Source organism: Hippoglossus hippoglossus, chromosome 21, assembly GCF_009819705.1.
Source record: "Hippoglossus hippoglossus isolate fHipHip1 chromosome 21, fHipHip1.pri, whole genome shotgun sequence".
Taxonomy (NCBI): domain Eukaryota; kingdom Metazoa; phylum Chordata; class Actinopteri; order Pleuronectiformes; family Pleuronectidae; genus Hippoglossus; species Hippoglossus hippoglossus.
The window spans coordinates 979,008-1,005,139 of NC_047171.1; the positions used below are offsets into that span (position 1 = coordinate 979,008).

The window sequence follows — 26,132 nt, forward strand, 5'->3', positions numbered from 1 at the left end:
ATCTGTTTAAAGGGAAAAGTTCACATATTCAAGTATCTGAGCATCGAGGCTTGTCGCAGTGAGAAGATGCCCGACTCGCTCTACCTGCCCGTCATAGAGCGACTCAGCCTATCACGGCCCAGCACCGGCAGGTCAGTCTACGCGGTAACTTAAATATCACTCAGAGGGAATAGAAACTTAGTGTTGTCGTGGTAACCGTGATGGAAAACATGTCCTTCATCTGTTTCTATGCATCAGTCACAGAAACAGTTTGATCAGTGAAACCTAATGTGAACAGTGTCGAGGCAGAACTGTCCATCATCACCACAAGATGTCAGCATTAGTATCAAGATATTATAGTCCCAGTTTTGTACAACGGGAGGAAGTGGAGACATGTCATCCATCTTTACTTTACTGAGGCCAGAAAGAAGGAGGGAAATAATGAAGAGAATAAAATGCTGCTGCGTTAGTTTCTCAGACTCTGAGCTCTCGCAGGATGTTGAACTCTCTAATGTCCGCCCACATAAAATGTTCCCGGCACGTGGGCACAAAATGGTTCCTACTCTCCTGAAGAGCTCAGACTCTGATCATTATTTATCCTCTTCTCTTCACTCCTCTCTTTTATTATCCTACAGTCTGTCCTCATGTTTTCAGATTCTTTTCTCTTTCTCTATCTGTTCTGTTTCTCCTCTTCAGTTTACTCAGTTAACTTCGGTACGATTGGTTTTTCTCTAAATGTTGAACGATTAATAATGAAGAAAGTATTTCCTCGTTCCTCCAGAGGAAGCAGTGAAGCTAGTTTTAAAACTCCATTAAATCAAAGACCTTGAGAGACGCAGGTGAGAGAGAATCACAGTGAAGCTCGTTTTACCATCATCATCCAAGTTCAAATTTAAAGAGGAGGAAACGAGAATTTACACATTTGTGTGAACGCAGTCTGAACAGGAGGAGGACTGTGCTCGCTCGCTCGCTCTCTCTCTCTCTCTCTCTCTCTCTCTCTCTGTGGCTCACACGCTCTGTTACTCGCCCACCCACACACCCACACACACACACACACACACACACACACACACACACACACACACACACACACACACACACACACACACACACACACACACCCTCCCTGTGTGTGTGTCAGGTGTGTAACCTGCGTTGTGTGTCTGCAGTGTGGAGGACATGGAGCAGCAGAAGAAGCAGGACAGCGACTCAGGAGTCGGCAGCGACAACGGAGACAAGAGACTGTCTGCTACCGAGGTACTGACACCGTGTGTGTGTCTGTGTGTGTGTGTGTGTGTGTGTGTGTGTGTGTGTGTGTGTGTGTGTGTGTGTGTCGGTCGCTTGTTGTTTGGTCGTCTCGACAGCTTGTCTTCCTGTCGTGTTCAACGTGTTCTTTCACATGTTGGTTATTTTTGCCAGTGTCTGTCTGCAGGAACATTATCGCTGGATTATTTTTAGTTGTTTGATCCATAGATTTCTGTACTGAGAGAACGTTTCACTTATTTATTTTAATTTGATTATTTTAACCATCTCTGTCATTGATATTTGCTAAATTTATTATTGACGAGTTTGAACCGAACAAACTGCAGATCAATAAGTAAATCTTATTTTAAATTCTCTGTTATTTTATTTGTTTAAAAACGAGACCGATGCTGGAGTTTGAGTCTGATACTGATGTGAGTTCATCAAGTGAATGTTTTCATTCTAATCTAATCATCACTTCAGACATTTTTCAAGAAAAGAAGCGCAAATAATAAATCAGTTGCTCAAATGTGATGATGTAATTACTTTAAATATTGGATGATTTCATATGGTTTTTAAACCTGATAGGTAACTTCAGATGTTTAAATAATATGTATGTTTGAATGATGTTTCCACTGTGCTGTTCTGTGTGTGTGTTGTTCATCGTTGTTGTTTGTTGCAGCCGTCAGACGAGGACAGTCTGAGCCTCAATGTGCCGATGAGCCACATCACAGAGGAGGAGGGAATCAGTAGAGACGACTCCAGTGAACACATCAGCTCCTTGACAGGTAACACACACACACACACACACACACACACACACACACACACACACACACACACACACACACACACACACACACACACAGCTTGCCAGTTGAGTGTCAGTTGTGTGTCTGTAGTGTTGAACTCTATTAACAGCAGGTCTCCACAGACTCAGTTTAAATATAAACTTCAATCAGTCTGAATCAGGTCAGAGCTGATTTCTCGTGTTTGAAGTTTGTCCTAAAAATGGCACAAGTGGCTTCATGCTCATGTCAACAGGAATATTATTTCAATGCTAATATTCATCATCCACGTCGACGGTTCAGTAGAAATACACGTTGACGTAGTGAATGTAAAGACGGCGATTCCTGTTCAACAAGAACCTGAAGCAGCAGAGAACACATTGAATTCGTCCGTTAAGTTACCGTCGCTCCCCTGGATGTTCAGGACGATACACGAGGTGAACGTTGGCTTCACTGTTAAACTCCCTGCACGTGTGCTGGAGACGTTAACTCCTCGTGTTTTCCTCTTTTCAGCAGATCCAAACTCCGACTCGGTGCGTCTGATCGAGGAGAGTCCTACGGAGGCCCTGAAGGACCAGTTTGGCTACAGAGACTCGGCTCTCAGCACTCGCTTCGTCAACTACATCAAGGCAAGTGGTCACGTTGTTTGTGTCGGTGCGAGATTAAAGATTGATGCAGTAAATGGTTCGCTTCATGAATAATGGGTTACGTAAACCTGTTCCCTGCTGCAGCTCCGCTCACACTCACAGTCTCTGGTTTGTTTTAATGGAGCCTAAACTGTCACTTTGTGTTGATGTGAGTTTAGTTTAGTTTAGGAGTAAAACAGTTTGGGTGGGTTGTTTGTGGAGCAGTTGGAGAGACTGTGCTGTTCCAGACGTTACGTCACTCTGAGCCTGTGTGTCCCTGCGGAGGCTCGGCTGTGACCAAATAAGGACGGAACACAAAACAAAGAGCAGAGGAGCTTTAAGATCCTGCTTCTGTGAAGCTGTAACTTCATCACGAGAAAACATCTGTCACAGACGACGTGATTTTAGAGCCACACGTCCGACTCCACCACAGGAGGTCGCTGTTCCTACCCTACAGAAAAACGTTGTTTTTTTACTTTAACAAAGGGGTTGTTACGGTAACCATGACGACGAAGGTCACCTCACCTCAACAACGCAGTCGTTTTGACACAATCTGAGATCTAACTATTTATTTACTCTGGTGGTGTAAGATCAAAATGTTGTTTAATAATCCTTTAATTGTCCAGAAGAGACTAGAAGACGTTTCACATGTGTCGATGTCGAGGCCACGGACACACCGAGCTGCTTTTAGAGGAGTTCGTGTTAATCATCGTTAAGTTACAGCTTCAGTGTGAAGGATTTTGTCCACTCGTCCACATGTACAACACCGGAGGACAAGAGGACTCTCCAGCTGTTTTCACACAGGAACTCTGTAAGATAGTGTCCTGACATGTTGTGTAGTTAGTGTTTGTGAAGCAGCAGCAGATTGTCCAGGTCCAACTCGTTCACAACAACAGGAACATGTGGGAACATTCAACATGGCTCCTCTTTTCCATCCTGAGATATTTGAGTTCTTCCAGTTTCACGTCCGTCGAGCGGCTCCATGAATCAATTCATTGTTTGATCTGAACACAAAATCTTAAAAGTGGAAGACACTCGTCACGATGTCAGAGAGCAGATATCAAAAGTGTTTTATTTGATCTAAAAACATTCAGTTTGATCAAATGTCAGGTTAGAGAATCTGAACTTATGTCTGATATTCGTGCTTCACAGAAAAGACTTTTATCACAGTGTCCTTATTGTTGTGTTTGTATTTGGGACGAGTGGTAACGTCTCTGTTGGTCACGTGACAGCTGCAGCTGGTGCTGATGTGTGTGTGTGTGTGTGTCTGTCTGTGTCTGTGTCTGTGTGTGTGCGTGTGCGTGCGTGTGCGTGCAGGGTCGGTCGGCAGCAGACTTCGACGAGCCCCTCAGGATAGAAGAAGACTCACCGTGGCAAACAAAACAAACGTGAGTTCATTTCCAGATTCAAAAGTATTCTATATGTATTATTACTAAATATTATGATTTATTACAATTTTCATTAATATTTAAAAATCGAATTAAGTGAATATTTGGTATTTACATGTTTACTCTTGTGGTCCCAGGTCGAAGGTCCCCGTGGGCACGGAGCTCCACATTGACATGATCAACCAGCTGAAGGAGGCTGTGGAGCTGCTGCAGGATCCCAGCAGGTGACAGGTCTCCTCCTTCTCTCCTCATGCTCGGGCTCAGCTGGAGCTTCGGACCTCGTACAGACGAGTGCGGTTGTTTCGACCTGAGTGAAGGTTTTTCCTTTCGGATGTTAAAGTTAGGTGGTTGAATAGATTTGTCATCTCGCCTTTAGAAGTGTCGACACGACAAAGTTTACAGATCACTGACACTACTGATGTCGAGTCAGTTTTATTTGGCTGGTAACTCAAAACGTCCTGCATGAACGAGACTGTACGACAGAGACGTGAGATTCACTCCCAGCACAGACAGTGTAGTAGGTGATTGTTTGCTTGTGAATGGATCCACGTCACTAGAGTGAGTAGAGGGTGGGGTAGTAGGGTGTAACTGTCACGTTTAAACATAAATCCTCGATGTTCTATATAAAATGGTCAGATCGCTCACCTCTACCACTGAGACCCTAGTTTCTTATGATTATCATAATCAGCTCTTTTTATTCATTGGAAAACTCGTCTCCCGGTTCTCAGCTCAAATACAAACTTAATAAGAAAGTGAATAAACCCCTGTGAACTAGTGTTAATGGATCTCACAGCGGAACAGACAGATGATGAGTAAATGACGTGTGTTGTGTGTCAGAGTGACCACGGAGCAGGACGATCTGTCTGGAGTCCGGCTCTACCCGGTGGAGATGGTCACAGTGGAGGAGTCCCTCAAGTAAGACTTCACATCAGTCTCAGTTGTCTGTCTTGTGTTACTGTTGTGTGTCTTGTGCGTGTGTGTTGTGTGGATCAGCCAGTTGTTTTTCACCTGTTTCACCAGAAGGTCTCTCTCTCTCCTCAGTGGTCAGGACAGCGATGACGGCACCACCACACCAAAGGTAAAGTCCACACGTCTTTCAATTTTCAATTCACTTTGAATTAAGACACAGAACAGCAGGTGGTCATCAGCATATATGAAGAAAAACAAACTACATTTCCCATAATGCTCTTCGCCCTTCCTGCGAGTATTTCAGTGAATCACGATGATTTAATCAGTCACATGTCTTGAAAACGATGACATCATCCAGCTCTTAAGGGAGAAGCACACAAAAAACAGTTCTTAAAGGTTTAAACACGTATGAAACGTTCGACTCGTGTGATAAAAGAAACTCGTTGTTCTGTGAATTGAAGATTCACCAGAAGCCCTGAAACATTGGCCGCTGCCTCCAGAGGTTAATTCAGCGTCAGACGAAAGCTGATCTGAGGTCGATTGAGATGAAGTGAAACAGAACAAAGCGTAATGATGTCACTTGAGAAGGAGATCATTTACAACCCTTGTTTGTATCCTCACATTTTCCCCCCCCGATGAGTTTGCACTTCTGCTTAAATACATTTTCCTTGATGAGTTTAATTGTGTGATAAAGAACAAATTGTCTTTTTGTGTCTTTGTCCCTCGACATATTGTTTAAAGTCTTGTTAAGGAGGTAATAGAGGATATTTAAGTCTTTTTGAGGCCTAAACGTTTGCTGCGTTTTGTAGCAGCTCTCGGAGGAGGGTGGATATGAGTTCCAGAAGAAAAGACAGATGATTCTAGAGAAGGCCCGGTTTGAGGCCCAGCTTGCATGTCGGGAGTATGAGTGGCATATGTCAATCAAGGTAAACCTACTGTAGAACCAGTGGCTGTGGTCCCGCCCACTCATCTGTCTGCAGTCGTGTCAGATCTGAACAGTCGTGTGTCTGTGAGTTTGTTTCTTATTGGATGAGTAAACCACACGGAGCCTTCACATGTGTCACATGTCGTCCAGCAGTGACACGTGTGTCAAACGGTTTGGGTTCGAGTGTCTTGTTTGTTTCTGACAAACAAACAACGTCTGACAATAAGATTTCAGTTTGTAAACACTTTCTATTTTGTCCTTTGTCCAGTGAGTTTTCATGTTTCAGGTTGTCCGTCTCATTCTTGTCCTTCACAATATGTTGAGAGAGTTTCTTCAGATTTGGAACAAACTTGACTCAAAGATGAACTGATTAGAATTTGAGTGGTCAAAGGTCAAGGTCATTGTGACCTTGTGAACGTCTTAATAACGCCCACAGAGAATCCTTTCAAATTTGGCACTAAGATATATTTCTTCACATTTGAACCAGTTGTCACTTTGACTCAAAGATGAAGTGATTAGATTTCAGAGGTCAAAGGTCACAGTGACTTCATATAAATCAGGATAAGAGGAATGATGGTTAATACGGGACTGAGGTAGTTCAACCAGTTTGAACCAGTGTGTGTTTCTCTGTGATTTTTCTCTGTGCAGTCGTTTGTCCCACATCGAGCACAAGACAGAACAAATCCAGCGTCTTTTATTTTTCATTCATGAAACTGTTTCACTCACCGCGTTGTTTCTGTCGCCACAGCGACCTCCAGCCGCCGGACACCCATCCTTCTCCAGTCCGCCGTTTGGACTGAAGCCCCGATCAGGTGAGTTGGATGTGGGGTAAGGGGGGGGGGGGGGGGTCAGGTGACTGGTTAAGACTCTGGTGTATCCGGACGTTGATAAATTATTCAACGTAACTATTCAACGTGTTTTACGTTTTCTGTCGGATGCAGGTTGATCGTCGTGAATGTATAAAATGATGCAAGTAGCATGAGTGGGATTAGATCCACATGTGGTGCTGCCGCCTATTTTAAAATCTTTATCTTTACAAAGCATCAGATATTTTTAAAATCTGAAGGTGGAATCAATAAGTCCTGCTTTCAAACTGACCACGCTGCAGAAGATCTTAATTGTCCTGGTTCACGGCTTCAGTGAGAACCCATGCTAACGCTGAGTGTGAGCTAACGTTCATCCAGTCGATGGTCGTGTTGATGCAGCTTCGTGGTCACTGCTCGTCCGCTGTGTTTAGCTCTGCAACCATCAAGCATTTGTTTGCTAACTATTAGCTGTGTGAAATGTTGCTAAGTGCTAATGAAGCTAACATGATGCTAACAGCATGTCGAGGTATCTGTATTGTGAAATGCGACTAATCTTTATTTTGTTTTTTGTGCTTTTTTTTGTTCTGTGTTGTCGTTTTGTGTTTTTCCCTGTTTTCACTTTTTCTTTTTCGATTTACACGTTTTTTGTATCCGTCTTTCATTGCTCCTCATTGATCTGCTGCTTGACTTTTGATGTTAAAATCATGAATGCATGTGATCTGACCTGCGTGCATGTGTCACCCTGGTTCAACTCCCTGTCACTCATTGTTTCGGACCCTGGTTCTGGTGTTGTTGGTGTTTTCGGGCGTGTATTCTCGTGGAATGAACTTTGCCTTGCTCACCGGGTTCACCTTGTTCACCTTGGTGCTCCAAACCTTCACCACACACACGCTACACCCACTTCTGACCACTCCCACCTCCTGGTTGTAGCCCCGCCCTCGCTGCCCTGCTCGCCCCCTCCTTCCTGTCTCGACCCCTCCCTCCTCTCACAGGCCTCGCCCCTCCGTAGAGATACACCGCGTAGCCATGACGACGGAGGCTCGCACAGCCGCGGTAGGTTCCATCTTTTTCAGTTACCGGGTTAACGGCGTCGGACTCAGGTGTCTGCTGACCCTCTTCCTCTTCTCAGACTCCACCTGGAGTTTGTATTTCTCTTCAAAGTGAAGAAAATCTGGGATTATTTGAATCTTCATTGTGTTTTTGAACGTGTGGTTTCACACTGAATTTTCTTCTTCCTTGTCTAATACATGTTTTTTTTCACAAGGGGTTTCAGCTGTCAACTCACAGATCTTAAGTACATTTACAAAGTATGAAGACAAAATGTAAAAGCAACATAAAACTTTGCATTTTGAATACGAAAGTCCGTATTTTATAATTCAGATGAAAATCTCTGACTGGTGCTCGGACTTCCTGGTTCCAATGGAACGTACGATTATCTTAGTTTAGAGAAACGGGGAACTTCTTGTTCTGAGGAAGTTTAGTGTGTCACTGTGACTCTCTAGCTCCTCCTGTTGGTGAAAAGCTCTGGTGACGACACAAGTTCAGTTCAGCTTCTTCTTCTGTCTCTGGATGAAACTGACACTGACACCACATGTAACAGCTGTGGTTGTGTGTGTGTGTGAGATGAAAGTGGAGCTTCACCACACACACTTTGCTTTCATCTCCAGCTGTTTAGACCACATGTTAGTGTGTGTGTGTGTGTGTGTGTGTGTGTGTGTGTGTGTGTGTGTGTGTGTGTGTGTGTGTGTGTGTGTGTGTGTGTGTGTGTGTGTGTGTGTGTGTGTGTGTGTGTCCTCACTTTTTCAGTGGACTGTTTGAGGGTTAACACTTGGTTTTAGGGTTCGACATTTAGTTTGGATGGTTAAGGTCAGGGTTAGTGAATGTATTGTGTCAATGATCGTCCTCACCAAGAGAGAAGTACAAAGGTGTGTGTCTGTGTGTGTGTACTTTAAGCTCCTATAGGTGTGGGATGATGGTCCCTAAAGGACTATCCCACTTCCACCAGAATGGAGTCCAAGATCTGAGATGGATCCAGCCGTGTGTGTGTGTGTGTGTGTGTGTGTGTGTGTGTGTGTGTGTGTGTGTGTGTGTGTGTGTGTGTGTGTGTGTGTGTGTGTGTGTGTGTGTGTGTGTGTGTGTGTGTGTGTGTGTGTGTGTGTGTGTGTGTGTGTGTGTGTGTCAGATACTGACTAATGGTGTATAATGGGCTCAGGCCTCAGGGAGAGTGACATCATCAGGAACTGACACGCTCACATCGTCTGCTGCTGACCCCGTTAACAACCAATCCTCAGCCTGTGTGTGTGTGTGTGTGGGGGGGGGGGGGCTTGCACTGCTCCTGTCCTACTATCTGTGCACTTAAATGTTCGTCTTACATCTTCTATGGCAGAGAGGGTTTTCCTCTGTGTCAGTGATGATCTGTGGAGTTACTGTCGATAACCTCCACAGTTTATGTTGTATATATATATATATATATATATACACATATGTATATACATATGTGTGTATGTAATAAAATGTCATTGATCCCTGAGATGTTATCAAACCTCTAACATAAGGTTTTAACTTTCTTGATCCTATGTTGGGGAAATTTACAGTAGCAGGAAATTGACCATGTTACAGCAGCAAGAAGAGAAATACACACTAAATACGTAAAAAATACAATATGAACACAACAGAAGAGCAAAGCACAACGGTTATGAAGGAATAGCAAAGGCCATCTTTCTCTTCTTCGTGACTCTTCCTCAGAAATCCTGGGTCGTCTCTGTCGAGTCCTCCACATGTACGTTAACCAGGTTCCTGTGTCCGTGCAGACATGTTGACGTCGCCTGTTGTTGTCGCTGTGTTTGTTGCAGTTTTCCTGCGGAGCCACAAGAGTCTGGAGTCTGTGGATCCTCAGTTCACCATGAGGAGAAAGATGGAGCAGCTGAGAGAAGAGCTGGAGCTCATGGAGCATCTCAGAGACGTGAGACACTGATCGTTTATCGTCACCGTGTCAGAGCTAATTCTACTTTAACATGAAAATATGACACTTATTTCCCAATGTTCCAGTTCTGTACATTCTGGAGTTTAGTGGCTGAGTTTCAGTTTTTTGAGGAGGTCTCTAACTCCACCCTGACGAATCCTCCACCACGACCCAAACCCAACACTGTCCAAGTTCTCAAGAACTGTAGATCAGTTAAAAAGACTGAGAAGTTATTAAAAACCTACGTTTATCTTCAATATTCAGCAGGAAACTTTTAAAATATGAAGAGTTGTTACAGCAGCAGCTCCTCTGGTTCAGGAAGCAGAGGATCATGGGTAATATCTACCGTTCAGTTGTGTTTCAGTTCAGTGTGTAAAATATATTTTTTTCCTCAGAGCATCGAGAGCAGACTGAAGGTCGTCCTTCCTGAAGACCTCGGCTCATCTCTGATGGACGGCGTCGTGCTCTGTCATCTGGCCAATCACATTCGTCCTCGCTCAGTCGGCAGCATCCACGTCCCCTCGCCTGCAGTGGTATGTCTCCGGGCGTTTCTCCGGTTCTTCCCTCTGAACGAGCCTGGAACTGAAGATTGTGTTTAACGCAGCAGATCATGAAAATTAATTCTGATATGTTGAAAATATTGACTTTTGTGTATCTTTGTGCGACTTTGTGCTTCCAGCCCAAACTCAGTATGGCCAAGTGTCGGAGGAATGTGGAGAACTTCCTGGACGCCTGCAGAAAGATCGGTGTAGCTCAGGTAAGAGCTGAGCGATCACTGTGTTCCTGCTCTGACCCGAGTCTCTGAACTGGAGGTCGTTTTCCAGATTTACACCAGACCAAAAACCTGCTGTGGTAACACTGAAACAGGACGTGTGGGTAGAAGGTGACTTGTGAATGCAGCAGGTAGTTGTTGTGGTTTGGCTCATTAACTCGGCCCTGGACACCAACACGAGCAAATCAAGTCATGATACATGTGTTTTTACATTAGCTGTAATTTAACCTTTATCATTATCTCACATGTGCATTTAAAATAAATATTACAGATAGAAAAAGTTCCACAGCTGCAGAAGTCGACTGAGAATCTTCATGTTTGGAAGTTTTCTTCAGTTTCACATTAATCCACCGACAGTCGACTGTAAATTCAAGGCTTCATTGCTGATTCGGCATATTTTTAAAATGATAAGTAAATAAATCAGGGCTCAAGTCATGAGGTCATCACGCTCTGGTCCATCAGTCAGAAGTTAACCTGAAAACACCTCCAGTTCATCAGAGTCACTCCCCCCCCACGCAGCAGCTCCACGCTGTCGTCAGCATGATGATTGATTATGTATTGATTAAGGAACTGTGAAGGTGTCCTGCAAAATATAAAGTACGTTAACTGTGGGTTGAGGAAAAGACTTAAAGTTATAATTCACGTTGGTGAGTGAGGTGAAAACTGAAGTCGAGGACTTTTGCAGGACACTGATGATGACAGTAAACTGTGAAACCAGATCTGGGAGGAAGGCTGATGAGTTTTCAACAGCAGAATTAAATGTGTCACATGATGTTTAGAGATAAATCCTGAAGTAAAAGACGCCTGAATGCTTCTTTTAAAATCAATAAGGAACCTGAAAGGTCTTTTAACGTCGTTTATATCTAAACTCAGCTGATTCCCAGGACTGGTTTCATTTCATACCTGCCTCCTTTTTGTTGTCATGGCTTTTAAACGAGTCATTAATGTCGACATTAACTGACTCGTCACCGCTGTCATCGCTGCCTGTGGCTTCCAGCTTCCTCCATCACCAGCTGACCAGCAGCTTCAGGCTCCGTCCACACGAACACGTCTCAGTGAAACCGTCTCTGTCCACATGAGCGTTATGTCCCCGGTTCAGTTTCAATCACCGTCCATACTAACGCCTGAAAACACACCGACGTACACTGGCCGTGCACGTGATTTAGATTTCAAACTTTAAAACATTTCCCGACTTTTCCATTTTACTGGCTGTGAAACTCTGGAGTAGATTGGACTTATCTTTCTGAGTTGAGGCACTTCCAGACAAAGGGAAGTCGTGTGGACGTAGCCTCAGTCCGACACTGAGCCGCGGGAACGTACGGGTCGACTTCCTGCAGCTCTGAACCAGCGCCGGGTGAAACTTAGCTCCGCTGAAGTAACGACTGTTTACAGGCCGCTCACTGTCAAGATGGTTCAATTAGTAAAACGCACATTTTTCTGTTTCTTGACGTCACCCAACAACCACACGGACTCAATCTCATTAACACACCGAAAAACACGGGTCACGTGACAGGAATAAACAGGAAGTGCTGTGCAGTTGGTTGCTTAGCTACAGGAAATACTGGAGGAACAGCGATGGTGAAAAGTCGGAGCAGGAGCGAAGGAAACATTAGAGAGAGAAGAAGAAACCTGACGCTGCTCAGACCTTAACACTCATATTCATAATAACTTATAAATAACTACTAAATTAGTTCAATTTATTTATTTGAAAGTTGTTTTATGTTTTATTTTCCGTCTTATTTCTCTTTGTTTCTGCTTTAGTTTGGTCTCTCTGTGAGGAAGTTGTTTGTTTTTGTTTTCCTCTCTGGTTCTGATCTGTGTCTCTGCTCGACCTTTGACCTCCGTCTCTGCTGCTTGTGTGGACGCTGCTAACTCGCTGGGCTGCTTCCCCTCACAGCGCTGAGCTAACCCGCTAACAGCTTCTGTGCTAACGTGCCGACACTGCAGCTTCTCCTTGTTGTCTTGTTTACTGAAGAGAGCATCCCTGCTGCCATGGTAACCCTGCCTGCCTCCGCCCCCAGCTCACGCTCTGTGACCTTTGACCTCTGTGTCTATTGGTTAACCTCCTGCTTTTTGTTTCTCTTTTTACTTTCCGGCTGGATCGTGACACGCCTTCCTCCTCTTCCTCTCTCTCTTTTTTTTCCTCCTCTTCTTCTTCTTCTTCCTTCCTTGTCTCCTCTTCCTCCTCCTGTTCTGCCTCTTTCCTCCTCTTCCTCATCCTCTTCTTCTTTCCCCTCCTCTTATTTCTCGTACTCCTCTTCCTCTTTCTCTGCCTCCTCCTCTTCCCTCTGTCCATCTATCTCTTCTTCTTCTCTTTTCATCCTCTGTCCCCTTTTCGGTTCTAAACACTTGTAACAACACTTAATAAAAACGTTCTTTTGCTCCATCTTTATTTCCTTGTTTCTCTCTTTTCTTTCTTTCTCACTATAATCTTTCTCATCTTATATTTCCACTTCCTCTCCTTCATCTCTCCTCTTCCTCCTGCTGTTTTTGGTTCATCTTTTCTTCCTCTGAGAATATTTCTCTCACTTCCTCTCCTCTCCTTCGTCCTCACCTTTACATCCCTCCTCCTCCTTTCGTTTTCACCTCCTCTCATTACCTGAACTTCTCTGATCTGCTTCATCCCTTATTCCCAACCTCATCCTTCTTGTCTTGTTTCTTCCTCTTCTGTTCTCTTCCCCTTCCTTGCTTCCTTTCTTACCTTCCTCCTCCCCTTTTTTTGCATTCATCCCTCCTTCCCCTCCTTTATTTATTTCCCTCTCCCTTCCTAATGGGGGCACCAGTCTTCCCTCTGTTCGCCCTACGACATCACCCAGTGTCGCCTGCGGCCTGTTCGCGCCACGCTTCGGGCTCTGGTTGCCTTGGATCCGACCTCCGTGGAAAGGAAACAGGAAGTGGCGATCTCAGCTTCACACCCTGCGTCCTCCGCGGTGTCAGAGACTCCCTCATTGGTTTCTGTCACCACTCAAACCCCGCCTCCCGCCTGGCAAATCTGGGACCTCATTGGCTCGAGCCTGGTTCACATCCTCTGCCTCGTTCTGCTCTTTGTGGCCTATAGCTGGAGCGAGCTGACGTAGCCGTGACAACAGCCTCCTGTCAATCACCTGCTAGACCCGCCCCGTTTCTGTTCAGGCTCCTCCTCCTTATTTTTGCTGCATTTGTGTCACATGGTAATAATCCTGATCCGATGTAAACATGGATCTTTGTAATGGTTTGTCTCAGTCATTCTGGCCGGTCCACAGTCCTGGAGTTCATCAGGTCGAGTGTGTTTCCGTTTACGGGATTTTAAAAGTCCAGTGTTTTATTTAAAAAGTTAAAATAATAAAATCATCATAAAATCCTCTCCGTGCAGTTTTCAGTGGATCAGCCAATCAGAAGAGACGCTGACTGCTGCTGTCGCTCAGTTAAATGTCAACTGGATCTGGATCTAAACTTTAGAGCCAGTTTCTGGTGTGAACCTCTGACCCTCTGGTGGCGTCGGGGTCATCGTCCGGTGCAGCAGCCGTCGAACATCTTACATAGATCTCATCCAATAGCTGCCCCGGGGGCGGGCTGGGGGCGTGGCTGAGGGCTGTGGCGTCACAGCGTCATGACGGCTCAGTGTCTAAACTCTGTGGATTGAGTGTTTAATCATCACCCCCCCCCCCCCCCCCCACTCACCTCCTCTGCTGTGTTCACACTTCTCCTGGAGCTCAGGAGGAGGAAGAGAAAGTGAGTCTCCCTCTTTGTGTTCACACGTGATCCTCCAGAGAAGATGCAGAGAACCGAGGAGCTCAGTTCATCTTCTGAAAGCATCTGAACACAAACGTCTCTTTTCCTTTGATTCTCCATCGTCGCCTCTTCGACTCGAGCTCTTTTGCAGATTTTTTGAAAAATTTGCTAAAGTTTGCTCCATGTTTGGATGTTAAAGGAACCTCCGTCGATGTGAAGGAAAGTTTCTCAATGTCACGTCATTCGTCTTTAAATGAACCGGGACTGTGGAATTTAAACCTCATCACATATGAGCTCATCTCAGTGACAGTGACCGAATCTTCACTGAGTTTTTTTTCCACCTAAACTCGAACATTTCCTTTAACTTTTAAGTGATGATGAGACAAAATGAACAAAAGCAGATTTCATGACACTTGAATTCATCTTTATTTGTGACATGTGATATGAATGCAGCATCCCCCTGGTCCTCTGCTCCATGTTGGGTTTCCTCTTCTGTTGGAATCAGTCGGCTCACAGACGTCTTTGTGTCTTTGCACAATAATCAGACTTTGAAGCTCTGAACCGAAGCCGGAGGCTCAGAGGCTCAGAGGCTTCTTGAAGTGACTCACGTCTGATCAACATGTTGGACACAGAGACGTCTGATCTGTGATGTTCAGTCTCACCTCTCTGGAGACAGATGGAGACAGAAGAACTGTCCCTGAGCTACAGTTTGTTACAGTTTCTAACCTGGTGCAGAACTCAGGTTATTAACACGAGTAGAGATTAATACTGTGAACAGTATTTAGCAGTCGCCTGGTGTCTCTGAGGTGAGAGTTTGACTTGAGCCGTTTTCAGACATGAACTCAACAAAATGTCCAGATAATGTTGTGTGGACATGTTGTGTAGTCGGTGTTTGTGAAGCAGCAGCAGCAGGTTGTCGGGTCCGACTCGTTCACACCAACAGGAACATTCAGGTCGAGGGGCGGAGCCTAAACACGTGTCTCCATTAGAATCATTGAGTTTCTGCTTCAAGTTAAATCAAGAATGAAAATACAGTAAAAACTTCCTCATCAACTGATTCTGTCACGTGGGGATTCTATTTTCAAATTCAATTAGAATCCAAATTTACATCTATTGTTATAATTAATATATAATATAATTCATATAATAATTTTACTATAACAACTCATATTACTTTGTTTATATTTTTCGAATAGAATCAGAAAATCAGACAGGAATAAAAAACTCTATCATCCTCTGACACCAAGTCGTAGTTTAAGGATTACAATCAGAGGTCTGACCTCCAGGTGGCGCCGCTGAGCCCGGAGACGTTTTCACGTTCTCTCTGAATATGAGACGTTTCACACGGAACACGTTTAATGTCCTGAACTGTAAAAGCACACGAGACGTTCGACGGCTCGAGTTGAAGGAGCCTGAAGCCATATCTCACTAGTTATTTATTATTTCCCTAGTTATTGATTATTTCACTAGTTATTTATTATCTCACTAGTTATTGATTATTTCACTAGTTATTGATTATTTGATCACTTCCGTCAGGTGGATGTTTTCAGTCTGAATCCTGAAACCGTTTCCATGAGTCTGATGTGATGAGCAGAACACCTGAAGGGCTACACACACTCCATGAGCCTGAAGTTAGATATTAATCAGTCTTCTTAATAAATAGATGGTTTGATACAGATGATTAACAGAATATTTACTGAGAGAATTAAAAACTGAGGAATGTGGGTCTTTTCTTTCCTCACTTTGATGAAGTCCGTTTCCCTGGCAGCTGATTGGTTCTTTGAGTTTATTGCGTGTTCACTGATGTTTCACCGTCACGTTGCAGAACTCGAGCTGAGTAGGAGCTTGTTTCTACGACGACACGCACGAACGTGATTATTCCAGTTGTTGATTTTACTTTCTTCTGCTCACTGACTCTTGCAGTAAACTCTTTCTGTCGTTGCCACATTCCCTGCACAGATTCTTTTTTAACTTTGTGCTGATGTGTGGATTTTCTGTGTGAGGGAAGTATTTTTAAGATCAGTGTATTTGAACGTGTGAAAGTCTGAGGTAATAAATACAGTTTAGGGATCAAGTGTTGGTTCCAGTGTCTTTGTTTTAAGGTCGAGATTTTTAAAGTTTTAAATTAAACATCAAATTGTTTCCTCTCTTTATTCAAGAGTGAGATCTTTCAGTTTTTATGCTGATTAAACAAATGAGATTTTACATCTTCATTAAAGTTGCTTTAGTTTTTTGAACTTCCGATCTTCGTGCCAAGTAGAAAAGAAACTTCCTTTAGTCTCAGGTTTTCTCAGTTTGTCTTGAGCTGTTTATAAATACATATATAAATAATAACATTATATTATTAGCGGCTGTGGCTAGTTCCTGAAAGCAGAGCTGGTTTCTACGAACTCAGAAAGTCTTGTTAGAACAGATCAGTTGTTTTTTACCTTTAGTTCTTGCAGGAAACCTCCGTGAGTCTAAACCCTGTGTCTGGCCTCTGCTCCTCTACACTCTGGTCTCTGTCCGTCTGTTGTTCTCTTCCTTCCTTCCTTCCTGCTCTGCTCTTCCAGGACCAACTGTGTCTTCCTCACCACATCCTGGAGGAGAAGGGTCTGATGAAGGTGAGCGTCATGGTGCACGCTCTGTTGGACAAGGCCTCCCCCAAACACGCCCTCCTGACGTGAGCGAGCAGAGACGGGCGGAGCTTCCACCGACCAACACGTTCAACAAACGCACGCCGGTATCGACACGCCGACGCTCCGGCGCCACCTCCGAGGCCGCTCTGCCTCCTTCCCAGTAACAGAGTGTTTTTATATATATTCAAGGATGCAAAATGGTTTTAAACGAACTAAACTGATTTATGTACTAATTCACACGAGGGAACTTCTGGGTGAATCAGAATCTAACAAGCAGACAGATTGATGGAAGAGCCAGTGTCTGATTGGACGATGTAAACCAATCATTTCTTCAGGTAAACACGAGAAACACAAACAGCTGAAGGTTAAAAATACAACAACGATCATATATATGCAGACGATCAATGACTCTATATGAAGATGGATGATTCCTCTTCCTCCCACTGAACAGACATGAAGCCAAAATATTTCAGATGTGGAAACTGACATCTTTTGAAGTGTTGCCAAAGTCTCAGTCTGTTTTTAAATATCAGGAAATATATTAAAACCAAACTTATCAGAAACATGAACATTTGGAAAATATTTATTTCTGGTGTATTTAGATTTATTTAGTTTGAACCAGGTCCTATGTACTAACATGGAGGAGGCGGGTTTATACCGCAGCCGCCCAGCAGGCGGAGATCCAGATGTTTTGGCTTCATGTCGTCCATCTTAACTTCCAGTCCACATCAGGACACAGTATCAGGGCCACTGGGGAAACTTCTCAAGAATAAATTCTAAATTAGTTTGAGGGAAAAAGTTACATTTTGATAAAACTCTGAAAAGACCAAGTCAATATTTGAGATTTTATTTGATGAGGAAATAGTTGAAATGTAAAATTATGATAAATTCGTAGTTTTACTTCAATAGTTTGAAATGAATTAGTAATTTTACAAATGTGGCTTTAGTCTTGTAAAATACGACTTTCTTCTCTTCAATTTTGATTGATTTTATTTTCTAAAATCTTCTTAGTATAATGCCATATCTTTTATATTTCTTTTCATTTGGTTCTCATGATATGACGTATTAGTCTTTAAAATTGTCTAAATTCATTCTAATTATTCTCAACAACGTGGCCCTAATACTCTGCCATACTTATTTTTAAACGTGGCATTAAATCTAAACGAGCACTTTGTCTTTTTTAACATTTAGTCTGAAACGTTTGTTGCATCAGGACAAACTTTCTTCTTTCACCTGATCTGTCGATTTATCGTCTCAGTCTCCTGAAGAGAATTAAACCAAACCAGTTCGAACATAGAGGGAGAAACGTTTTAGCCACAATTCTATTTAAAGAAAAACATATTTATGATGTAAAGAGAAGCTGATGAGTTGTTGTAAACATCCCAAAAATATTTTTCTCTAATATATTTTAGGTAAAAGTCTTTGTTTTATAAAAGTGTCTGTGGAGGCGCGAGCTCGTCGCTGCAGCCGCGGCTCCACTTTCATGTTTCTGGAGTTTTCTCATCGTCAGATTTTCACGGAGGGAAAACGATCCTGAAAGTGTTCGAGGATCTTTGTCTGTGAATCTAAAGTTTGTTCACTGCGAGATGCATTCATAAACTTTGTTCAAATATCAGCAGCAGCTTCTGCGTCCAAAACGTTTCATTTGCTTCTCGTGTCTGAGCTTCGAGCGTCGAGGCTGAACATCGTGTGGAAGCTGCACAGTAAATCTGTTAAAACACTTTTTTCCTCAAACACGATCAGAGCAGAAATAAAACGTAACATTTACACTGGAGCCGGAGAAGTCGCCATTTTTCCTCCGTTCCTCTTCCTGTCGCCAACATTACCCAGAGTTCAATGACATGATGAATTAGCCTCCGGGGGCAGCAGACAGTACGTAGTTGCCTCCGGTGTCGACGGACTCTGGAGTTGTGAGTTCGTGACCTCGCACTCGGCCAGATTCAAAGTTAAAGAGAAAACCTCCTGCGAGGAGTCTACGTGTCCACTAGGTGGCAGAATTCATCGTACATTTCACAGTTGCCAAAACATTTTCTTCTCTCTTGTGATAGTTTTTTTTATTTAAATGTACATATTGTTTATCACAAGTATTTCCTGTTGAATTAATATTCAGTATTTCTTCATGTTCTGTATATTTCACATCAGCAAAGATTTCATATAATCCAAAAGTATTTCAACACTATGGGCAGCTCGGAGAAACACAAACACACCACGTCGTAAATATATTTCATATATCCGATAATAAATTAGCATCTGGTAACAGTATTATGTTTTTTCTTTTGGCTAAAATCTGTAAAATCATTTTTATTAAATCTTGAACGCCTGCTGAAGTCAAAGTCAAAACCATCGACTGTGAAAACAGATGGTCGACACGTCTTCACTAACAAACACTGGAAAAACCAGTGAGATAAGAACGACCTAAAACCACAGAAACATCTTTGACAAACATTTATTTCACGTCTAGATGGATTCTTTTTGGTTTGGTCCGTGTCCCATCTGCTAACATGGAGGAGGGTTAACGACCGATACTGCAGCCAGGGGGCGACAGGTTGAGCTGTCATGTCGTCCATCTTCATTTAGTCTGTGGTTAAATATCAGGATCATCGTGGTAAAACGAGCTGAAAGTGAAATAACGACGTCACTTAGATTTTCTGTAAATCTGTTTCCACGTCTACGTTTTCTACGTTTGTATAATCACAGATTTCACTGACGTATCCTCGGTGTTTTGGGGAAAAGCAATAGAATCAACACAGCTGCTTCCTCCGACAGAATCTGCACTTTAAACCTTTTAAACTTCTCTATTTATATCTTTGTTTTGGCAACTGAGAAAATCTTCACTCACCTAAAATCTGAAGCGAAGGATCAAACTTTTACAAATGTGACGCTGATGTAAATTGTGTAAATGTGGTGTGAAAATCCTGCTGAACACAAAGCAGTGTTGTTCCTGTTTTTTGTAAATACAGTTGTAAACTGTGCAGAAACGACCTGCGCTCACATTTTTCTACTTTTCTGACCAGGAGGAAATTTATTTTTGGGGTTTGTTGAGATTTTGATGTAACGCACCCTTTTGTAACTCTTTGTGAGCCTTTTGTGTAATTTGTTGTACAGCAACTGATTTAAATGCATGAAATGTCCCTTTAATGTCGCCTTAACTGCTGTGAATACTGTAAATACTGTAAGTGTTTCTCATCACTTCATCAGTAAAGACCTCATCTGTCAAACGACTCCAATCGTCTGTTGGTTCAGTCGCTTTGCTACGATTTCTTCTTCTGTCCCATTTCTCAGATTCAAAAAATTAATCTGACTGTTTATTCTTTTCTCAGTTTTTGTTCTTTTTTAAATAATTGTTCATTTATTTCAAAAATGTTGCATCTTTTTTCTTCCTCAGATTTTTTTCTTCATTTCTTTTTTTTACATTTCTCAGATTTAGTTTTTATATGATCAGAATTTTTTTTATTTCATAAGAGTTCATCTGATTATTTCTTCTGCTAAAAGTTTTCTTTTCTGAATTCATTCTCCTACTCTCGGATCTTTTTCTGTTAAAATTGTCAAACCAGTAGAAACCCTGTTGTAGTGATGACTAATGAAATTGTTAAGGTTAATAAAGACAAAACAACAACAATAACAACTAAAGATTTTATTCTGAAAAACTGAGTGTTCACTGACAGACCTCCAGTCAACAGAACAAGTTCTGAATGTGACTGAAAACACGTCTGCAGCTCGTGATGCAGCTCGGACCGAGCAGAGCTTCGTTCTCCTGCAGCTCAGACGTTCAGGAACTTAGCGTGATGTTTGATGTGGTCGTTCATGAAAGAGTAGATGAAGAAGTAGCTGTGGTCGTAACCCTGCAGGAGGAAACAACAAAAAACTAACTTACACCTTCATCACTGTTTTTATACAAGGTCAGAAATTAGGGAAAGATGTCGTACAAAGCTTCAGTTGATGATCACGTAAGAAAAGATAAAATCCTCAATGAGTCAAATGTCTTTGGTTCAGTTCAAGTTAACGAGGCTTCAGGTTTAGAAAGCGTCCGAACAAGACGACCACAAAAACATCTCATCCAAACCAACGTGTTTGAGTTTTAGCTCCAAATCAGAAATAAACATCACATGACCATCTACAGGCTGAAGATCAACTGACCGGCTGCAGCCTGAAGACCACAGGGATTTTCTTCTCGGAGCAGACGGCGATCAGGTTGTCGGGCAGCAGCTGACTGGCCGTCAGGAACTGGTCATCGCGGCCCTGGTCGATCAGGATGTCGAGCTGAGGACCCGAGTAAGACGCCGCCAACACGGTGGCATCGTACGCCTGAAAGAGACGAGGAGGGTTTACTTTATTTGTGGATCGCAGATGTTACAGATGTAATTACACTAAACACATTTTGTAACAGACACTGAATTAAATTAATACATTTTTTACTTCAATTCATTCAACATTTATATTCATGTTCCTGAGGTAAAAAACTCATCTCATTTCTATTCCTCTGATGTTACGACGCTGGAGCTGGAGGGAGTTGAACCCTCATCACACTGGTTTAGATTAAGGTGAAGTGGAATCTAAAGGTTCTGTGATGTGTGGAGGAAGACGAGGGTCCAGTAACCCTCTGAGTGGGATCAGGACCACGGACTGGTTACCTCCCAGGTGGACCTGTCGGGGCCCAGGTACCCAGCGAAGGCCTTCTGTCCCCACGGACACTGCACCGGGTTACAGATCGGAGCGAAGGCAGACACGGCCTGAAGGAGACAGACGCCACACGTCAGCATCATCACATGTTAGTGTTACGTCCGTTCAAACCCGACCTCCGGTACCTTGTACTTCCCAGGGTTCTTCAGGGCGCAGATGAGCGCCCCGTGGCCGCCCATGGAGTGACCACTGATGGACATCCTGTCTGGGGCGGTGGGGAAGTTAGCGTTGATCAGCTTGGGGAGCTGAGACAGAACAACGACACCCGTTAGCAGAAATTATATATATTTTGGGGGGGGGGGGGGAAAGCACATGAGAGGAATCGAACCCACCTCCTCTGTGACGTACGAGTACATCCGGTAGTTTGATTTCCAAGGCTCCTGGGTGGCGTCAACGTAGAAACCAGCTCCGGTGCCGAAATCCCAGCTCTCATCCTCGCCCTCGATGTTACAGCCACCTGAGGGTATACATCACTGACTGTATATAAAGACCATCAGTGACTGTATATAAAGAGGATCACTGACTGTATATAAAGACCATCAGTGACTGTATATAAAGACGATCAGTGACTGTATATAAAGATGATCAGTGACTGTATATAAAGACGATCAGTGACTGTATATAAAGACCATCAGTGACTGTATATAAAGATGATCAGTGACTGTATATAAAGACCATCAGTGACTGTATATAAAGACCATCAGTGACTGTATATAAAGATGATCAGTGACTGTATATAAAGATGATCAGTGACTGTATATAAAGATGATCAGTGACTGTATATAAAGATGATCAGTGACTGTATATAAAGAGGATCAGTGACTGTATATAAAGATGATCAGTGACTGTATATAAAGATGATCAGTGACTGTATATAAAGACCATCAGTGGCTGTATATAAAGACCATCAGTGTCTGTATATAAAGATGATCAGTGACTGTATATAAAGATGATCAGTGACTGTATATAAAGACCATCAGTGACTGTATATAAAGAGGATCACTGACTGTATATAAAGATGATCAGTGACTGTATATAAAGATGATCAGTGACTGTATATAAAGACGATCAGTGACTGTATATAAAGATGATCAGTGACTGTATATAAAGACCATCAGTGACTGTATATAAAGAGGATCACTGACTGTATATAAAGATGATCAGTGACTGTATATAAAGAGGATCAGTGACTGTATATAAAGATGATCAGTGACTGTATATAAAGATGATCAGTGACTGTATATAAAGATGATCAGTGACTGTATATAAAGATGATCAGTGACTGTATATAAAGACCATCAGTGACTGTATATAAAGAGGATCACTGACTGTATATAAAGATGATCAGTGACTGTATATAAAGAGGATCAGTGACTGTATATAAAGATGATCAGTGACTGTATATAAAGAGGATCAGTGACTGTATATAAAGAGGATCAGTGACTGTATATAAAGACGATCAGTGACTGTATATAAAGATGATCAGTGACTGTATATAAAGACCATCAGTGACTGTATATAAAGAGGATCAGTGACTGTATATAAAGAGGATCAGTGACTGTATATAAAGACGATCAGTGACTGTATATAAAGACCATCAGTGACTGTATATAAAGATGATCAGTGACTGTATATAAAGATGATCAGTGACTGTATATAAAGACCTGTTTTAACGTCATTAGCACCAGATTCTGAGTCGTAGGATGTTGAGTGTTGCCGTGGTAACAAGGTCCCACTTGAACATACATCAGTGTTTCGGTTTATGACCTATACTGCAGTCAGCCACCAGGGGGCGATGGAGACACTTTGGCTTCACTTTTGGGAGGCGTCATGTCGGCCATGTGTATTTTCAGTCGGGTGTTTTTACGTGGGCTGGTGTCCGGAGCCACGACGATGATTCCGTGCTCTGCAGCCGCGAGTTGACATCCAGCTTTAGTGATGACGTTCTGCTCCGTGCACGTCAGACCTGCACGAAGGAGGAGGACACTTTAAACTGTGACACGTGAGATTCTCCTGTCAACAAACTGGAGCTGAGGTCCGACCTGAGACTCACCGGACAGCCAGTAGAGGACGGGACATTTGTCCGTCTCAGCCTTCGGAGGCACGAACACAGCAAACTTCATCTTACACTTCAACTCGGTGCTGAAGGAAAAACCAACACACACAGATGATATACTACATGATATACTATAACATGAGTTTTAAAAATACTTCCCTCTCCTTTTATCTGAAACAGAGTAGAATTTTATTTTGATTTAACTCATTTAACTCCGAACTGAACAGAACTTTAACTCACATCTCCACAGAAAGAGAAACAATCTAATGTTCCCAGACTCAGAGTTAATCTTCAGCTTCACTCGTCATTTAGGAGAAATTCAATAAGGAGCATGGAGGCGTGTGATGGTGCCGCAGATAAGAGGATCTGTGTAATAACAGAATAAAGTTGGTTTGTGTTTCTGTGGGTTGTTCTTCCAGTAAGAAGCTGCTCATATGGAGAACAGGAAGTGATGAGTCGCTGCGTGTCGGCGTGGGACAGATTTCTACACAACTGATTCACTGTGTTTCATTATTTATATATTTTACACCTGAGATCAACGAGCTTCTGATGAAATGATCCTGAGATGAAAAATCTGCTTCGTCTCATTAAATTAAATCAGATTCTAGGTTCGTCTGTTCTGCTTCAGAGGAGAAGCTGCAGGTTCCTGAGCTGTGGGCCGAGGGACGAGTCAGGACTGGTGTGTGTGTGTGTGTGTGTGTGTGTGTGTGTGTGTGTGTGTGTGTGTGTGTGTGTGTGTGTGTGTGTGTGTGTGTGTGTGTGTGTGTGTGTGTGTGTGTGTGTGTGTGTAACTCACCTGTCGTGCTCGAAGACCTTCTGGAAGCCGCCGGCGCACTTGTTGGAGGAAACTTGTGTCAGAGCCATTTTTAAACTGTGGAGAAACACAACAGATGAAATTAGAAATGAATGAAACTCCCATGATTCAATGTGGTTTAAAGGTTTTTATCTGTATTCGTGTCGTCAGGTTCTGAAGCTCCGCAGCTCTTCACTTTCTGAGAAGAACGTTTCCAAAGGGTCTGAACATGAGAGTTTGAATCAGTCGCTCTGAACTTCATGTGAGAAACAGCAGAGAAAAGAGAGAGTGAATAAATAGATAATTAAACATAAACACAATATAACACTAACTTCCTACAGACTGAGGCTCAGGATGTAAACTGTGCTTTATATAATAGGAGATATTGAAATAGACCTATGTGAGCACCCTGTCACTTTATTTTGAAATGTGCTATATAAATAAAGTGGATTATGATGTGATTATTATTATATTATAATATATAGACTGTATATAACCAGGTATATATGATTTTAACACCGTAGTACATTAGCAGCATAGTATTTATATTAAGATATAATTAGGTATAACTTAACAGTATACAACATGATATAAATATAGAAATGCTTTATTGGTATTTAAACTATTTATATACTGACGTCATATTGTCCAGTGTATAAAAATAGATGTATAAAAATAGCTGAGAGGACCTGCTAAACTTTAGTAGGTCCTCTAACCCTTTAGCAGCTAAAGGGTTAGCTGCTTTTAGCCTCTGTCAGCTGCTTTTAGCCTCTGTTAGCTGCTTTTAGCTGCTGTTAGCCACTGTTAGCTGCTTTTAGCCACTGTTAGCCTCTGTCAGCTGCTTTTAGCCACTGTTAGCCTCTGTCAGCTGCTTTTAGCCTCTGTTAGCTGCTGTTAGCCACTGTTAGCCTCTGTCAGCTGCTTTTAGCCTCTGTTAGCTGCGTTTAGCCACTGTTAGCTGCTGTTAGCCTCTGTCAGCTGCTTTTAGCCTCTGTTAGCTGCTTTTAGCCGCTGTTAGCTGCTGTTAGCTGCTGTTAGCCTCTGTTAGCTGCTGTTAGCCTCTGTTAGCCTCTGTTAGCTGCTTTTAGCCACTGTCAGCTGCTGTTAGCCACTGTTACCCGCTGTTAGCCTCTGTTAGCTGCTGTTAGCCTCTGTTAGCTGCTTTTAGCCACTGTCAGCTGCTGTTAGCCACTGTTACCCGCTGTTAGCCTCTGTTAGCTGCTGTTACCCGCTGTCAGCTGCTGTTAGCCTCTGTTAGCCGCTGTCAGCTGCTGTTAGCCTCTGTCAGCTGCTGTTAGCCTCTGTTAGCCACTGTCAGCTGCTGTTACCCGCTGTTAGCCTCTGTTAGCTGCTGTTACCCGCTGTTAGCCGCTGTCAGCTGCTTTTAGCCACTGTTAGCCGCTGTTAGCCACCAAGTTACAGTTACTGCCAGTCTACTGAACCCACTGACATCACAGACATGAATCAGCTGTTGACGCAAACATCGAGCTGCCAGATGTTTCCTGAATGAGCCGAATGATCCACAACATCTGGATCCACCGGCACGATGCAGAGCTTCATGACGTCATTCCCGTTAAACTTTATTCTTAACGAACTAGATGAGAAACGTTCAGATGTGGAGCGGAGTTCGGTGTGCACGTGTTAGCAGGCTAGCTTAGCTCCTGCACGAACCGTTAGCGGCTGCTGACGCGTGTTTGCGTGAATTTAACGTGTTGAACGAGTTGACGTGAAGAAAGTAGCGAAGTCAAACCTTTGAGAATCTCACGGTTCCGTCAGAATCTGCGAACTTCACCAGAACTTCTGACGTCCAATGGTCCAGAGTCCGCGACGTCAGCGTGATGACGTCACGAGGGCTCTGCGCCAGCAGCAAGACGTGA

General features: G+C 43.0%; 2 protein-coding genes across 8 annotated transcripts in view; one reads left to right on the forward strand and one right to left on the reverse strand.

The window, feature by feature from the left end:
* lrch1 (leucine-rich repeats and calponin homology (CH) domain containing 1) overlaps positions 1 to 17,091 on the forward strand; it is a 38,096-nt gene extending 21,005 nt beyond the window's left edge. The window contains exons 6-20 of one of the 7 annotated variants that reach the window (XR_004612420.1): positions 1 to 131; positions 1,149 to 1,236; positions 1,904 to 2,009; positions 2,523 to 2,638; positions 3,953 to 4,023; positions 4,161 to 4,247; positions 4,861 to 4,938; positions 5,065 to 5,101; positions 6,606 to 6,669; positions 7,594 to 7,716; positions 9,516 to 9,625; positions 10,021 to 10,158; positions 10,305 to 10,382; positions 12,295 to 12,392; positions 13,181 to 13,308. Coding sequence is in view for 5 of the 7 variants with exons in the window: in XM_034573284.1 (XP_034429175.1) it covers positions 1 to 131; positions 1,149 to 1,236; positions 1,904 to 2,009; positions 2,523 to 2,638; positions 3,953 to 4,023; positions 4,161 to 4,247; positions 4,861 to 4,938; positions 5,065 to 5,101; positions 6,606 to 6,669; positions 7,594 to 7,716; positions 9,516 to 9,625; positions 10,021 to 10,158; positions 10,305 to 10,382; positions 13,181 to 13,474 (1,521 nt within the window). In the remaining 2 variants the exon portion in view is untranslated. Of the gene's footprint in view, positions 132 to 1,148; positions 1,237 to 1,903; positions 2,010 to 2,522; positions 2,639 to 3,952; positions 4,024 to 4,160; positions 4,248 to 4,860; positions 4,939 to 5,064; positions 5,102 to 6,605; positions 6,670 to 7,593; positions 7,823 to 7,881; positions 7,997 to 9,515; positions 9,626 to 10,020; positions 10,159 to 10,304; positions 10,383 to 12,294; positions 12,393 to 13,180; positions 14,362 to 16,660 lie in introns of those variants that run through there. The other 6 variants (XM_034573287.1, XM_034573284.1, XM_034573285.1 and 3 more) reach the window with 6 other exon arrangements.
* esd (esterase D/formylglutathione hydrolase) lies at positions 2,448 to 26,132 on the reverse strand. The gene is made up of 12 exons (XM_034573318.1): positions 26,011 to 26,132; positions 24,259 to 24,337; positions 23,460 to 23,548; positions 23,274 to 23,372; positions 21,739 to 21,863; positions 21,532 to 21,651; positions 21,358 to 21,456; positions 20,864 to 21,031; positions 20,466 to 20,568; positions 18,503 to 18,512; positions 16,860 to 16,870; positions 2,448 to 2,462 (listed from the first exon to the last, which is right to left on the reverse strand). The coding sequence occupies exons 2-9, from the start codon at positions 24,324 to 24,326 to the stop codon at positions 20,488 to 20,490; spliced, it is 849 nt and encodes a 282-aa protein (XP_034429209.1). The 5' UTR covers positions 24,327 to 24,337; positions 26,011 to 26,132; the 3' UTR covers positions 2,448 to 2,462; positions 16,860 to 16,870; positions 18,503 to 18,512; positions 20,466 to 20,487.

Bases quoted from the DNA above. Each gene is read 5' to 3' on its own strand.
- esd (XM_034573318.1), bottom strand. From the start codon at position 24,326: ATGGCTCTGACACAAGTTTCCTCCAACAAGTGCGCCGGCGGCTTCCAG. The intron at 23,373-23,459 runs GTGAGTCTCAGG...TCCTTCGTGCAG, and splicing joins CGTCCTCTACTGGCTGTCCG to GTCTGACGTGCACGGAGCAG. The intron at 21,652-21,738 runs GTGGGTTCGATT...GTTCTGTCTCAG, and splicing joins ACTCGTACGTCACAGAGGAG to CTCCCCAAGCTGATCAACGC.